Source organism: Marmota marmota, unplaced genomic scaffold, assembly GCF_001458135.2.
Source record: "Marmota marmota marmota unplaced genomic scaffold, marMar, whole genome shotgun sequence".
Lineage (NCBI taxonomy): Eukaryota > Metazoa > Chordata > Mammalia > Rodentia > Sciuridae > Marmota > Marmota marmota.
This window is the reverse complement of record NW_026000001.1, coordinates 290,984-305,697: the sequence shown is the minus strand read 5'-3', so window position 1 is coordinate 305,697 and position 14,714 is coordinate 290,984. Positions and strand designations below refer to the sequence as shown.

The following is a 14,714-nucleotide window of genomic DNA, read 5'->3' as shown; positions in this document are numbered from 1 at the left end:
TGTCGTCAGCGAAGCCGCGCGAGCTGGAGAGTCTGGTGAGGTGGCCCCGAAGTGACCTGCGCCGCCTCGAAACGCCCCCACCCCCCGCGATCGAAGTGGTTCCGCCCGAGAACTTTTCATTCATAAAAAGAAAAGACTCTGCGAGGCGCGAGTGAGTCAGAACCCCTGCCGCCGACGCGGACCCCACAGAGCAGCCAGCCCAGGGCATGTACCGAGACTTCGGGGAACCCGGACCGAGCTCCGGGGCCGGCAGCGCGTACGGCGGTCCCGCGCAGCCCCCCGCCGCGGCGCAGGCAGCAGCCCAGCAGGTGAGAGGCGCCGGAACCCGCGGTCCCAGGGTGGACAGCGCTTGGGACGCCGGATCGGTTCCGGTACACCCCGGGCTAAGGCCGGGAACAGGAGTAGGGACGGGGTCTGGGGGCCAGAGCCGAGGATCCTGCCCACTCTCTGCCTTCCAGGGGCCAATTTCCCCCAATGCCCAGGGGAACGCGCGCTACGTGCGGGAAGGAGATCTGCGAACGCCCCCTTCGTTCGCCTGCCCTCTGCCCACTCGCTGCCTGTCTCTATCCCTCAGTCTTCGTTACCGTCTTTCTTTCCTCCGGTTCACCGCTATTTTTTTTTTCCCCACCTGCCTCAGCCTGCCCAACACAGGGTCAACTGAGCTCTCCATCTCAGGCTGAATTCCCGGGATCCCGGGGCTGGGCTGTGGGGATGTCCCGTCACAGGAGGGAGACGGGGTCCATGAGAACCAGCCTGGACAGAGTGGGAATCCTTGACAGTCTGTCTATGACCGTCCGTGTGTCTGTCCATTTGTCCGTCCTTCTCTACCGCGTTGACAAATCACTATCCCTTTCTCTGCGTAGTGGACCCCGTGGGCCTGACAGTGGAACATAATGGGTTCTGGGAGAGTGGCTTTCCACCTCTATGCCGGACCCAGCAAATAGCGCGAGGTGCTGGGACGTACAGGGGGTCATGCAACTGGCAACTCCCGTGTCCCCGACTCTTGGCACCGACGGCGCCCACTGCCCACTGGAGAGACCCGGGAGGCTGCAGGTGCCCATTTCCTGTCGAGGGGCTATGAGCACGTGTCGCCAAGGGGAGGGAAGAGCTGCGTTCGTTCCGCCGACTCACGGCGGCCGAGTCACGGCAGCTGAGTCACCCCGGGCGCCCCTCCCTTCCTGGCCTCAAGCGGCCCGGGCCTGGACAACCTCGGGAGCAGGAGATGCCGCTGGCGGTTCCTTGATCCCGGAACTAGGGTCACTGGTCCGCTGGGTCCGCACCTCTGAGCCAATGCCACCGTGGTCGGGACTTGCCTGGGCTTGTGGAGCGCTTCCTAGACAGCTGGGCGCCCACACCCAGGACCCAGCCACAGGGCTGGAACCCAGTTTTCTTCACAGAGCATTGAATCCCCATCCCAACCCACTCCTCAGATTTCAGGCTGAAAGGGAATGGTCACAGGCAACAGCGGGGTCGCTAATATGGGCGCCTCCTGTGGTGGTGCTCTCCACGGCATTTACCATATTTCATAGATTCTAAAACCCCATAGTTAAACAACAACAACACTGTTTTGTGCCACTAAATTTTTAAAATTGTCAATTGTGATTTCAGAGCTATTAAAGCTTTGCTGCTTCGCATCAATAAAATGCTCTAATCTTTACCTGTAATATTTAAAATGAGGAAACTGAGACAAATTGAAGTCAAATAACTTGCCCAGAATCACACAGTCAGTAAATGGCTGTAGAATTGGGACCAGATGAATCCAGAACAGTGGCTATTGCCCATCACAGCCTCTCAGCATTGGACACCTGCCATCTGCCACTTACTAGACTCTGTGACATACATTCCTATAGCCACACTGGGAGCTAGGACTGTAATTCTCCTCTTTGTTCGAATGGGTGCAGAAGTAGGTAAGAGCCCAGCCACTTGGGCTCAGATCCCATTTCCTACTTAGTGGCTGTGTGTTTGTGGACAACTGTTCTCCTGTCTGAAAATGAAGATACTATTGTGCCAATTCTATGAGTCACTAGAACAATGCTGAGCAGTTCACGCTTGAAAATTAACTCTGATGGGGGAAACAAAGGCATGGAGAGACTGTGTGACTGCCCAAAGACACACAGCTCATGAACAAGATTTGCCACCAAGTCAGTTTCTCTGATTGCCAAACTGTGCTATTTCTTGTTTCCCAGAACCAGTATGTGCATTGACAGTGGACAGCAGTGTGGACTCTGTCCCCTGGAAGGCCCTCGATACACATAGACCTCATCCCTGAACCTGTGTTTCTTATCCCTCAGAAGTTCCACCTCGTGCCAAGCATCAATGCTCTGAGTGGCAGCCAGGAATTGCAGTGGATGGTACAGCCTCATTTCCTGGGGCCCAGCAGCTACCCCAGGCCTCTGACCTACCCTCAATACAGCCCCCCACAACCCCGGCCAGGAGTCATTCGGACCCTTGGGCCACCTGCAGGGGTGCGTCGCAGGCCCTGTGAACAGGTAAGAAGCCAAGGTGTTGTGCTGGTTCTGATTGCCCACAGGAGTGCTAGGGTACAGGGGACAAGCTCTTTCTAGAAAGGAGAACTCAGGTTTAGAAGAGGGAAGGCAGTGTCACTGGTGACTTCTGCCCAAGTCAGAGAGTGATAGGAGTCCAGGGGGAGGCTCAGATAGTAAAGAGATCACTTCTGGATCAGGGGATGCTCCCCATGGAGGGCAGCATGCTAGCATGAAAGGAGGGTAGGATTTGCATAGGCAGAAGCCATGCAGGAGCAAGAATGGAGGAGAAAGAGTATAAGGCTTGCCTGTGGAAAGATGGGAGGGTCTCTTCACTGCTGATATACATGAAGAGGTGGGCTAATGCAGTCTATATAGTGGGGCAGGGGGAATGGGAACAAGAAGGTTTGCTACTTTCCAGGTCTCGAGGTTCCCTATCTCATTTAATCCTCACAAAAACCCTTTGGGGGGTATTTTGGTTTTTATAATTTTCCAGGCAAGAAAATGAAGGCACAGTGAGGTATTTACTTGCCTAAGATCATACAAGTAGTGAGTGATGAGACAGGACTGGCTTTAGCCCCAGGTCTACACAACTCTAGAGTCAGATCTGACCACTGACCCACACTGTGTCACTGGGAGCTGACAAAAGACTCCAGGAAGGGGGAACTAAGAGTTCTGGTTTCCCCAAAATAAATGAATGAGACATAAAGGGTCTTTAAGGAGGCAGATGCTCTTTTTTTCTTCCTGGGCATATGAGACAATAGTGAGGTGAGGTTTCCACATTTAAAAGTCTCCTCTGAACACTGGGTAGAGGATAGGGAGGGAGGGTGGAACCCTAGAAGATACATGATTTGCCACGGGTGCATGTGACCACACCTTTGTAACCAACTAGGGAAGGGAACTGGAGCATGAGCCACAGAGACAGGCAAAGGTAACCACTCCTGTGTTTCCTTCTTTTGTCCCTGTCCTGAGTGTGACCCTTTGATCCTGGGTACTACTGGGTTGGGGCTGAGCTATGAGTGGAGTCTTCCTGAGGGAGGGGGCCTCCATCAGTTGGCTTCTCATTCATTGCAAGTAGTGAGGAAATAGATAATCATTCCTGTTCCAGAACATAAACATATTATTCATCCTCTCTGGGCTTCAGGTCCTTACAAGGGAAATTTGATACGAATATATGTAGGGGCCAGGCATAGGGACCCATACCTGTAATCTCAGCAACTAGGGAGGATGAGACAGGAGGATCTCAAATTCAAGGCCGGCATGAACGACTTAGTGAGACCCTGTCTCAGAATAAAAAATAAAAAGGGCTGAGAATGTAGCTCAGTGGTAAAAAGTGCCCCTGGGGCCTGGGCGCAGTGGTGCAGGCCTGTAATCCCAGCAGCTTGGGAGGCTGAGGCAGGCAGAACGTGAGTTCAAAGCCTTCTTTGGAAATCTGGGGAGGTGCTAGGCAACTCAGCAAGACCCTGTCTCTAAATAACATATAAAAAAGTGCTGGGGATGTGGCTCGGTGGTTAAGTGCCTCTGGGTTCAATCCCAGGTACCAAAAAAAAAAAAAAAAAAAAAACACCACCAACAAAACATCCCTGGGTTCAATCTCTGGTATAAAATGCATACATATCTACATATACACACATACGCATGCATGCTGGAGGATGTCGCTCAGTGGTACAGTACTTGCCTACCATGCACCAGGCCTGGGTTCAGTCCCTAGCTCCCCCCCCAAAAAAAAAAAAAAAAAAAGCAAAGCCTACAAACCTAAATAAAGTGCTTAGATGGTATACAGAAGGCTCCCAATAAAGAGTCTTCAGCAGGGGTTGGGGCTATAGCTCAGCGGTAGAGTGCTTACCTAGCACATGTGAGGCCCTGGGTTTGATCCTCAGCACCACCTACAAATGAATAAATAGAATAAAAATACTTAAAAAAAAATAAAAAAAAAAAAAAAAAAGCCTCCCGCAGCACTCATGAGCCCCACTAAGGCGTCACTGTTCCTGCAGGAAGAGATTTGTCCTACCAGAGATCCAAAAGGACAAGGGTCCTGGGAACAGAGATAATCCTGACCTAGGGGCTCAGAAGATAAAAGTTCACTTCTAGCTGGGCTTCATGGAGGCGAGGGCTTCTGAGTTTGGTCCTGGGAGATGAGAAGGGTTAAGTTTTGTGGGAGGCGAGGGCATTTCGGTAGAGAAATAGGCACTAAGGCTAGGGGTGAGGAGGATTTGCCCCTGAGTACGGAGAACCAGTCCCAGTGTGGTGGTCACTAAATCACAGGTTGAGGGTTGTGACCCCGCGCTGCCGTGCCCTCCGCAGAGGGCGAGTTCCAGGCGGCGGGTGGCTCGAGACCGCCTCACTGACGCCCCCATTCCCTCCCTTTAGATCAGCCCCGAGGAGGAAGAGCGGCGGCGAGTGAGGCGCGAGCGGAACAAGCTGGCCGCAGCCAAGTGCAGGAATCGCAGGAAGGAACTGACTGACTTCCTGCAGGCGGTGAGCACTGGTCGATTTAGGGGGCAAAGGGACCCTGATCCCAGGAGTCCGCGGGACCCCAGTACATTAGCCCCCATGCCCATCCTAGCTCCTTGTCCTGCGAAAAGGACATTAAAAATTAGTTGCAGCGCGCTTCTCAACAGAGACCAAATGAAGCCAGCTGACAATTTCCTAAGAAGCCCTGGGCCTGATGGGAGTCATGCCCGTGCCCATTTTCTCCCAGGGGCTTATGGGAGTTGCAGTCCAGATTTGCAGGGAACTTCCAAACCCCTACTTCCCCCCCAACCTCCCTCCAGGGGAGGCCTTTGGGGGTCTTTAGTCCTCATCTTCTCCTCTTCTCCTAACCCTCTATAGGAGACTGACAAACTGGAGGATGAGAAATCTGGACTGCAGAGAGAGATTGAAGAGCTACAGAAGCAGAAGGAGCGTCTGGAGCTGGTGCTGGAAGCTCACCGCCCCATCTGCAAAATCCCAGAGGGAGACAAGGAGAGGGACACATGCGGTACCAGCGGTACAGGGGGCACCAGCAGCTCACCAGGCCCCTGCCGCCCTGTACCTTGCATCTCCCTTTCCCCAGGGCCTGTTCTTGAACCTGAGGCCTTGCACACCCCCACACTCATGACTACACCCTCTCTGACCCCTTTTACCCCCAGTCTGGTCTTCACCTATCCCAGCACCCCTGAGCCCTGTGCCTCAGCTCATCGAAAGAGTAGCAGCAGCAGTGGAGACCCATCTTCTGACCCCCTGGGTTCTCCCACCCTCCTCGCTTTGTGAAGCACCCAGTGCCATCCCCTGCAGGTGCTATCCTAGTCAACATCTCCTTTTCCCCCCATTAGTCCAGCTGGCCTGGACCATATCCCATGCCCAATACCAGCAGGTTCTTCTCCATCCTTCCAGATGAGACTGAGCATATTTTGCTTTGCAGTAGAGCCAGCCTGGGGCCACCAAAGCTGCCCACTGTTTCTCTAGAGCTGGCCTCTCCATCACAAGTTGCACTAAATCAGAAACAAAATATTTCCCATTTATGACAGAGAAATTCTGGCAGCTCCTAACCTCTTCTAGACCACACCTACTACACTTCATTATCCTGCAACCCAGCCAACCCTACCCCCTGACAGAAGGTGCTGTTTTACCAGCCTAGAACACTAATTCACCCAGCCCCACTGCCAGCAGCTCCAGGTGATTGGACCAGAGCATTCTGCCAGCCCCTCCTGAATGGCACAGCTCAGGAGGTGTCAGAGGCTTCTGTGATGAGCTGACTTGCAGCCCCCAGCTCTGAGAAGCCCTTAGCTCCAGGAAATCCAAGCCTCCCAGAGAGGGCAGCTGCTATTTATTTTCCTAAAGAGAGTATTTTTATACAAACCTGCCAAAATGGAATAAAAGGCTTGAAGCTTTGGCCTGGATGCCTGGTTGGATCCAGATGCTTTTAAAGAGACAATTTGGGGTAAGAAGTTCTAGGTTCTGATCTCAGCTCCTGACTCACTGCAGTGACTTTGGTCATATTCTTGGCCCTCAACTGTCTTATCTGATAAATAGGGTTATGTATGCTCTGCCTCATCTCCAGGACCAAGAGGTGAGAATGACATGGGGTGCAAGCTAAGATCATAATTTCTCCCCCTGGGGGCCCACAGTGCTCCTGCGTGCGCCACATGGGGCGCTGTTATGCCCCTCCACTTTCCGAGGAGCCGGCCAGTGGATTCTAGGTCCCCAACATCTGCTTCCTGCCCCATTGTCTTGGACAGGAAGGAGCCGGGAAGGGAGCTGGAGCCACTTCAGGGGGCTGATTACGGCCTGTCCGGGCAACCAACGGTGGGGGGGGGGCAGTGGAGTACGACCTTTCTGCATCCCACCCCAGTGGATCCCCAGTAATGCGGGAAGTCAGCCACCTTAGTTCTGAAGCAGTCCCTCTGGAAGGAAATGATACCCCGTCTTAGCGTTCCCTCCCTCACCCCAACCCCGGCGAGTCCTAGACAGATGCTGTCCAGGCTTCAGGCTCCGCTTCCGTCCGAGTTTATTAGTCCCCACCCAACCCCCAGCAAGTCCCTCCGCTCCAGCCTCCAGTCCCCCTGCTACCCCGCCAGCGAGAGCGGGGGGCTTCCTCAATGTCAGGGATTCTTAGTCCATGCCAGCGGCCCCTATTACACTGCCGAAGCGACCGTCGAGGTACGGAGATCCACAGCAGTCCTGGCGCTCAGGAAGCAATTCTGGCGAGCGTCGGCGTAGAAGCAGCGCCCTCAGTCATCCGGGGAGCAGACGAGGGGCAACTGATCGGGGCTGCCCACGCTGCCGGTACTGGAACTCCCGTCGCCTAGGTCGCGGGGACCGCAAGGAGGCAGGGCTAGCTCTGGGGTCGGCCCGGCGCCGGAGCCCCCAGCGCCTCCGGGGCCGCCCCGGGGACCCCACTCTTCGCCCAGCGCCAGGCAGAGCTCCTTAAGCGCCAGGTTCTCCCGCAGCAGCTCCTCCTGTCGGCTCTCCAGCTCGGCTAGCTTCTGCCAACAGCCTCCCAGGTCCTCCCGTACCGCCCGGGATGCTTGGGTCCCGAAGAGCTGCCACTGGCGTGCGGCGCGGCGCCCGCGCTGGCGCTCCGAGTCCAGGAAGCAGCAGAGATCGCGCAGCTCCCTGTTCTCGGCCTGCAGGCGCCTGTTGAGCTGCTTGAGCTCGCGAATCTCGCCCAGGTGACCCTGCAGTTGCCGATTCACCTCCTGCATGAGGCGACCGCGCTGCACCAGTGCCGCCAGGCGCGCCGCCTCCTCTCGCCGCAGTCGCCGCACCAGCTCCTCCTTGCCCAGTGCCGCCATCTCCTCGTCCGTCAGCTCCTCCAGGCCGCCTGCCTCGGCCTCCATGGCTGGTCAGGCCGCTGGAGCATCGCCCGCCCGCCGCCGCGGCCCAGGAGCCCGACGTTGGGACCGGCGCCGCTCGGGTTCGGGCTCGGGCTCGGGCTCCGGCTCCGCGGGCGGCCAACAGTGCTAGAGGTAGCGTAGGCTGCAGCAACCACCCGGGGGTGGGCACGCGGCGGGACGCGCGCCGAGGCGGGGCTGCGTGACGGTACCAAAGGACAACCAATCCGGCAAGCCTCTCCGGAAACGGGCGGGGCCTGGGCGCTGAGCGCCTCTTCCCGCCCATTCCGACCCGAGGGATCGCAACCCCTGGCGCCAGTCTTAACTCAATTTGGAGGGGCTCAGTCCTTCCAAGTTCCAGATCTCATCAATCCTGAGCCTAAGCCTCTCAGCTTCATCTGAGAACGAAGATTTGGGCGACCGCTTCTGACTCCTTCCTGCCCAATCCGCGACGGAAACCAGACGCATAGCTTTCCATTCTCTCCTATCTTCTGTGGAATTCTAGTCTTCGCTCTCTAAGAATTACTCCTAGCTCCTCCGGATCCTGAATTCAAATGTCCTGGCTTCATTTATCAGTCTACCCTTCTTCCCAGGGAATTGGACATCCAAGAGATTCGTTTATTCAGTAAACCTTTATTGTGTTAGGGTAGAGAGAGCCCTGAAATAAATTTGACCAAGATCCTGATCTTGACCTCAAAGAGTCCAAAATCTGGTGAAGGAAACATGCTGAGATTAACAAGAAGCAAAATGTTGGAGGAGGGCTGGGAGTGTAGCTCAGTGATAGAGCGCTTACCAAGCATGCCTAAGATCCTGTGTTCATTTCCAGTACCAAAAAGAAGAAGAAACGCTGGCTGTGGTGGCACACGTCTGGAATCTAGCATTTAGGGAGGCTGAGGCAGAAGAATTGTGAATTCAAAGCCAGCCTCAGCAACTTTGCTGAGGCCTTAAGCAATTTAGCAAGACCCTGTCTCAAAATAAAAATATAAAAAAGGGCTGGGATGTGGCTCAGTGGTTAAGCACCCCTGGGTTAAATCCCCAGTACCAAGAAGGAAAAATAAAAATAAAAAGGAGTGGGCTGGGGATGTGGCTCAAGCGGTAGCGCGCTCGCCTGCGTGCGGCCAGGTTCGATCCTCAGCACCACATACAAATGAAGATGTTGTGTCCGCCGAAAACTAAAAAAAAAAAAAAAAAAAAATNCGATTTAGGGGGCAAAGGGACCCTGATCCCAGGAGTCCGCGGGACCCCAGTACATTAGCCCCCATGCCCATCCTAGCTCCTTGTCCTGCGAAAAGGACATTAAAAAACTCTCTCTCTCGCTCTCTCTCAAAAAAAAATAAATAAATAAAATAAAAAGGAGTCCTCAAGTATAGTCTAGAGGATTCCCAAAAGATTTCTCCAAAAAGGTGATATACAATTTGACCCTGAAAGGTGAATAGGACTTTGCCAAGTAGAGAGAAAACTATGTGAGGGAGAGAGAATAGCGGAGTGAAAGACACTGATGCTCCAAAAAGCCTAGCTGCTTTGGGAACAATGAGAGTAGCCTGATGTTTTTTCAAAGACAGAGGTGTATAGAAAGTGGTGTGGAAGAGTAGGTGGAAGCCAGATTTTTTTTTTCTTTTTTTCTTTTTGCAATACTGGGATTGAACCCAGGGGCACTTTATCTCTGAACTACATCCCCAAACTCTTTTAATTTTTTTTTTTTTCTTTTTGAGACGAGGTCTAAACTTTCCCAGGCTGGCCTCCAACTTGCATTCCCCTGCCTCATCCTGAATCCCTGGGATTACAGGCATTCACTACCACATTCAGTTAAAATCCTTAAGAGATTTCAATACTAGACTGGAGAGTTTCCAAAGGCCCACAAGGATTTAAAACAGGGGAGTAAATTTTAAATTACCCACTTTAAAAAGATTGTTCAGCGACTTTGTGTGGGATGGACCCTGCGAGGAGAGAAGGGAGGCAGGGATAGGCAGGGAGATTAGTAACATTGTGTCAGTGAACAAGGAGAGCTAGGCAGACTGGGCTGGGACTGTGTCAGTGGGAGTGGAGGGGGTGAAACAGATACTAAAGATACTCAGGAGGCAAATGCAAAGAGAGAAATCTGGGCGAAAGTCCAGGTTTCTAGTGTGAGAATTGGGTGGATATTGGGGCTGTCACTGAGATAGGGAAGCAGGGAAGAGATCTGGGAAGAGCAAAACATCTGTCTAGAATGTGTTGAGCTTTTGAGGGGCGTATGGGAAGACAGTACGGAGAGACTTAGTAGATAGGCAACCCTGTGGATGCTGGCTCCAGGCAGAGTTCTGACGAGTCCAATAAGGTTATTAGCTGGTGTGAGAATGAGGATTGTGGTTAAAACCATGGTGAGAGCAGGTGCCCTGTGTCCAGGGAAGGTGCTCAATTGCAGGATGATCAGAGGGATCCCCAGAAAGAGCTCTTGGAATAGGACCCCACACCCATTTTGCAGAGGAGAGACTTAGGGTAGAGAGAGCCCTGTGATGTTTCGGATGTAGATCAAAGTTGAGAGGCCCCAGGAGGGCAGAGATGGTGAAAGGAAGTGAGGGGAGAATTTGTGGGGCAGGAGAGATGAGCGGGAGGCACTTAGAATGCCCTCCTGAAAACAGTTCGGATCAACAGAGTAGGGAGAGCGAAAGATCTGGGATATATCCGTCTCAGTGTAGGGAGCAGCTACTCTACAGACAGGCTTCCACCTCTTTCTTAGCTGTCCCCGCCCCACCCCCTCCGTTCCGGAAGTGGTCCTTCACTGGCTCCGGGTGCTCGGAGCGTAATCTCTGCGCTCCCGGAAGTGGTCCGGCAACCGCGCGCCGGGCCCGGGCAGTGCCAGCTCCTGCTCGGGGCGCCCCGGGCCCGGGCGTCGCCATGACCAGCGAACTGGACATCTTCGTGGGGAACACGACCCTTATCGACGAGGACGTGTATCGCCTCTGGTTGGATGGTTACTCAGGTTGTGGGGGTCCTTCTGGGGGAACCAGTGGGGCTGAGCAGTTGTTTTGAATGTAACAGGGGGCGGGGCCAGGACTCAGACATCCTTTAGGGAAGTGGTCAGCTGGCTTGGAATGAGGCATGTAGAAGGGTTAGTGCTGGCGTTCCTGAAGGGACTCAGGGGTCAGGGGGGCTGGGTCTTGATGATGGCACCCACTCCCCAGTGAGCGACGCTGTGGCTCTGAGAGTGCGTTCGGGAATCTTGGAGCAGACGGGGGCCACGGCGGCGGTGCTGCAGAGCGACACTATGGACCATTACCGCACCTTCCACATGCTTGAGCGCCTGCTGCACGCGCCACCCAAGCTACTGCACCAACTCATCTTCCAGATTCCGCCCTCCCGGCAGGCGTTGCTAATTGAGAGGTGCTCACCTGGTGGATGGTGGGGACGTCAACCAGTCTGACCGTATACCTGTTTTGCAGGCTGAAACCGAGGTCTGGGAGGGACGGAACTTACTTAAGAACTAAGAAAGTTGAGAGATGAGGCCAGCCCCAGGCCCTGCCGGGACCCCTTTTCCCCTCCTTTATGAAGAGTTAGTGGTGTCTTCTTGCTTCCACAAGATACTATGCCTTTGATGAGGCCTTTGTTCGAGAGGTCTTGGGCAAGAAGCTGTCCAAGGGCACCAAGAAAGACCTGGACGACATCAGCACGAAAACAGGCATCACTCTCAAGAGCTGTCGGAGACAGGTAGGCACTGCACCCACAGTCCATTTTCAGTCCTCTCCTTTATTCCATCCCTAGGCTACTGTCCCACCTCCAGCCTCTGTGGCAGCAGCTTCATTCCTAGTCTCTTCCCCCCTCTTTTTGTTCTTTCTAAGTCATCCCCTCCCTTATGGCCAGGATGACCTTTCATAGGTACACAGCTGACCTTGGCTCTCCCCTGCTCATAAATTTTCATTACCTCTTGGGTAGAAACTGCACATCTTGCCTTTAATCTTCAGCCTCTCCTGCTCCCTGCAGACCTCTCGAGGCTTTCATTTCTCAATTCCCAGGATTTCTTTTGTTCATGTTGCTTTTACCTGGAAGGTGCTATTTTTGACCTTATCTGTTCCCCTGAAATTCAAGTCTTCCGCACAAGACTTTTTGTCAGTGCCAGGGAGAAGTAAGCTTTTTGAGCCTTTGATGCCCTTCTTCTGTGCCTTCCATGAGCTCCCCAAGTATGGCTTTGAATTCCTAGGACTTAGGAAAGTCTGTTCCTGTTTAAGTTCCTGAAGACTCAAGAGAACATGATGGTGCAAATTGGGGTTACATTTAGAGAGAGGAGTGAGTAAGAGTGGCAGGGGGCATCACTCATTGGTAGAGCACTGGCCTAGCATGCAGAAGGCCCTGGGTTCCATCCCCAGCACCACGAAAAAGAAAAAAAAAAGTGAGTAAATATTAATTATTCAAGGCAAGATGACAAAAGCTGGCAAACATTTGTTGAATTGATAATAGCTACTAATAACTAGTAGTTTGTTGAAGAACTGGCAAGTGCTAAATCAGCATCTGCCACCTGAATAGGTGGTTAGGAGAGAGAGGGATGTTCATTGGGTGAGCACATTCTAACCAGTCTCCTTCCTCCCCTAAATGCCCTCTAGTTTGACAACTTTAAGCGAGTCTTCAAGGTGGTGGAGGAAATGCGAGGCTCCCTGGTGGATAACATCCAGCAACACTTCCTCCTCTCCGACCGATTGGCCAGGTGAGGGGCCAGCCATCTGCCCTTCTGCACACACCTTCCTTGGGCCCTAAGTCTGACCCATGTTGCTCACCTCAACTTCTTCCACCTCCTAGCTTTACTAGGGGGATGGCTATCCCACTTCTAGTCTGTACTTTGGATCAAACTGACCTGGATTCAAATTCTGTCCTGCCATTTTGCATCTGGGCTGATATGAGGTGGCACATTAAGGTACTTAGGAAGTGCTCAGTAATGGTAGCTGGTACCCTTGTAGTCTTCCACATTATTCCTTAATAAACCTGGGCTGAATGCTTCTCTGTGCACAGATGAAGAGTCCCATAGAGAAGTGACATGAGACATTTCACACAGTGAGTTAGGACAGAAAGAGGCCAGAATTTGGATGCCCAGCTGAGGTTGCCGGTGGGAGCTTGTTGCTAAGAAGGAATTTTTTTTATTCCACACTAAACATTTATCTAGTAAGCTTAATATTCAGGACATTATTGTAGGCACTGTGAAAAGGAATTTTAAGCACTGAGAGGACCTGCCTCCTCCTCCCTGCAGGGACTATGCAGCCATCGTCTTCTTTGCCAACAACCGCTTTGAGACAGGGAAGAAAAAGCTACAGTATCTGAGTTTCGGCGACTTTGCTTTCTGTGCTGAGCTCATGATCCAGAACTGGACTCTTGGAGCCGTTGGTGAGGCCCCCACTGACCCAGGTGCCTGGATACTCTCCCTACCCTCCTAGGGCCTGGTTCCCATCTGCAGTTCCTCCTGTAGGCCCAGTTTCCAGCATCCTTTTGTCTTCAGGTCCCCACCCAGGCTACCTCTTCTCATATCTGCTTTCCCCCACACACCTTATCTGCAGAGCAAGAGCCCACTGCTTCTACAACGTGGCACCTGTCACTCCACCTTGAAACCTCATTTTCTCTTCTGTTCCATGGGTTGCAATGAGGTAGTGGGTGAGGAATGCTCAGGATCTTATGGGATGGGTTTATTACCTACCCCAACTCCCTTCATGGGCCTCACACAGACTCCCAGGTGGACGATATGGATGTGGACTTAGATAAGGAGTTTCTCCAGGACTTGAAGGAACTCAAGGTGCTAGTGGCTGACAAGGACCTTCTGGACTTGCACAAGAGGTGACCTTGGGAGTCCATGGGCAGGGCCTGAAGTGGGGGCTGAGATGGCTCTAGGCATAACCCTTTCTCCCTGTAGCCTGGTATGCACTGCCCTCCGGGGAAAGCTCGGCGTCTTTTCTGAGATGGAAGCCAACTTCAAGGTCTGTGGCCCTGTCCAGCCTCTCCCCTGGCATCTTCATCCTACCCCTCCCGGCAACTGTGCTCTTGCCTGAGGTTAACTGGCAGGTGGCGATGTTGCTCCCTCTGCCCGCCTGTGAGGAGGGACAGGCTTATAAACTGAGGGGACCTGGTTGATTGAGGGAGGTGGATAGATTTGAGGAGGGGCCTCTCCCCCTCACCCTATAGCCTCTGTGCCCAGCTCCTTCTGGGCAGAAAGCAGAACTCCCAGGGTCCCTGCCCCACAGAACCTGTCTCGGGGGCTGGTGAATGTGGCTGCCAAGTTGACCCACAATAAGGATGTCAGAGACCTGTTTGTGGACCTTGTTGAGAAGGTGAGATGTCCTTCCTGCCACCCTGGGATCCCTGACCCAGCCTGTCTATGGATGGTACTGGTGATACTGATTGTTCTCTTTACCCACAGTTTGTGGAACCCTGCCGCTCTGACCACTGGCCACTAAATGACGTGCGGCTCTTCCTGAATCAGTATTCAGCATCTGTTCACTCCCTGGATGGCTTCCGGTGAGAGACCCCAGACCTTGTGTCTAGCTTGGCCTTGATCCAGCTGGCCACCTGCCAGGGTTCACCCTCCTGCAGACTCAGGGTTCCCTATCTTGCTGCCTTAGGGATTCCTCTTAGAATCTGTATGACCTTAAGCAAGTTATTTAACCTCTCCATACCTCAGTTTTCTCCTATAAACTGAGGATAATAATTAGAAGAATCACAAGAATTTATGAGGACTTGTTGGGTATGGTGGTGCACACCCACCTTAATCCCAGCTACTTGAGAAGCTGAGGCAGAAGGATCACAAGTTCAAGGCCAACCTGGGCAACTCAGCAAGACTCTATCTCAAAATAAAAAATTTAAAAAGGGGCCAAGGTTGTAACTCAGTAATGAACAAGCCTGGGCTCAATCCCCAACCCCCACCCTCCACCCCCCCTCCAAAAAAAAAAAAAAAAAAAAAAAAAAC

General features: G+C 53.1%; 3 protein-coding genes across 7 annotated transcripts in view; 2 read left to right on the top strand and 1 right to left on the bottom strand.

Annotated features, from left to right (window-relative positions):
* Window positions 1-22: 22 nt before the first annotated feature.
* Fosl1 (FOS like 1, AP-1 transcription factor subunit) lies at window positions 23-6,121 on the top strand. The gene is made up of 4 exons (XM_015503123.2): window positions 23-308; window positions 2,292-2,489; window positions 4,854-4,961; window positions 5,316-6,121. Exons 1-4 carry the CDS (start codon window positions 207-209, stop codon window positions 5,733-5,735), a joined length of 828 nt encoding a protein of 275 aa, XP_015358609.1. The 5' UTR covers window positions 23-206; the 3' UTR covers window positions 5,736-6,121.
* A 153-nt stretch (window positions 6,122-6,274) lies between these two features.
* On the bottom strand, window positions 6,275-7,980 carry Ccdc85b (coiled-coil domain containing 85B). The gene has a single exon (XM_015503124.2). The coding sequence runs from the start codon at window positions 7,802-7,804 to the stop codon at window positions 7,196-7,198; it is 609 nt and encodes a 202-aa protein (XP_015358610.1). The 5' UTR covers window positions 7,805-7,980; the 3' UTR covers window positions 6,275-7,195.
* A 2,600-nt stretch (window positions 7,981-10,580) lies between these two features.
* The window catches only part of LOC107156949 (FGF1 intracellular binding protein), a 6,227-nt gene continuing 2,093 nt past the window's right edge, over window positions 10,581-14,714 (top strand). Inside the window, exons 1-9 of one of the 5 annotated variants that reach the window (XM_048807660.1) lie at window positions 10,581-10,740; window positions 10,960-11,158; window positions 11,356-11,482; window positions 12,373-12,473; window positions 13,011-13,165; window positions 13,480-13,588; window positions 13,665-13,728; window positions 13,993-14,079; window positions 14,169-14,266. In XM_048807660.1, the coding sequence (XP_048663617.1) occupies window positions 11,043-11,158; window positions 11,356-11,482; window positions 12,373-12,473; window positions 13,011-13,165; window positions 13,480-13,588; window positions 13,665-13,728; window positions 13,993-14,079; window positions 14,169-14,266 (857 nt within the window). In that variant the 5' untranslated portion in view covers window positions 10,581-10,740; window positions 10,960-11,042. Of the gene's footprint in view, window positions 10,758-10,959; window positions 11,159-11,355; window positions 11,483-12,372; window positions 12,474-13,010; window positions 13,166-13,479; window positions 13,589-13,664; window positions 13,729-13,933; window positions 14,080-14,168; window positions 14,268-14,714 lie in introns of those variants that run through there. The other 4 variants (XR_007349282.1, XR_007349283.1, XM_048807659.1 and 1 more) reach the window with 4 other exon arrangements.

What these genes read in the sequence shown, in the direction of transcription:
- Fosl1 (XM_015503123.2), top strand. Translation starts at nt 207, where the DNA reads ATGTACCGAGACTTCGGGGAACCCGGACCGAGCTCCGGGGCCGGCAGC. An exon ending in GTCGCAGGCCCTGTGAACAG is followed by an intron (nt 2,490 to 4,853) that starts GTAAGAAGCCAA and finishes CCCTCCCTTTAG; the next exon opens with ATCAGCCCCGAGGAGGAAGA. An exon ending in TGACTGACTTCCTGCAGGCG is followed by an intron (nt 4,962 to 5,315) that starts GTGAGCACTGGT and finishes AACCCTCTATAG; the next exon opens with GAGACTGACAAACTGGAGGA.
- Ccdc85b (XM_015503124.2), bottom strand. Translation starts at nt 7,804, where the DNA reads ATGGAGGCCGAGGCAGGCGGCCTGGAGGAGCTGACGGACGAGGAGATG.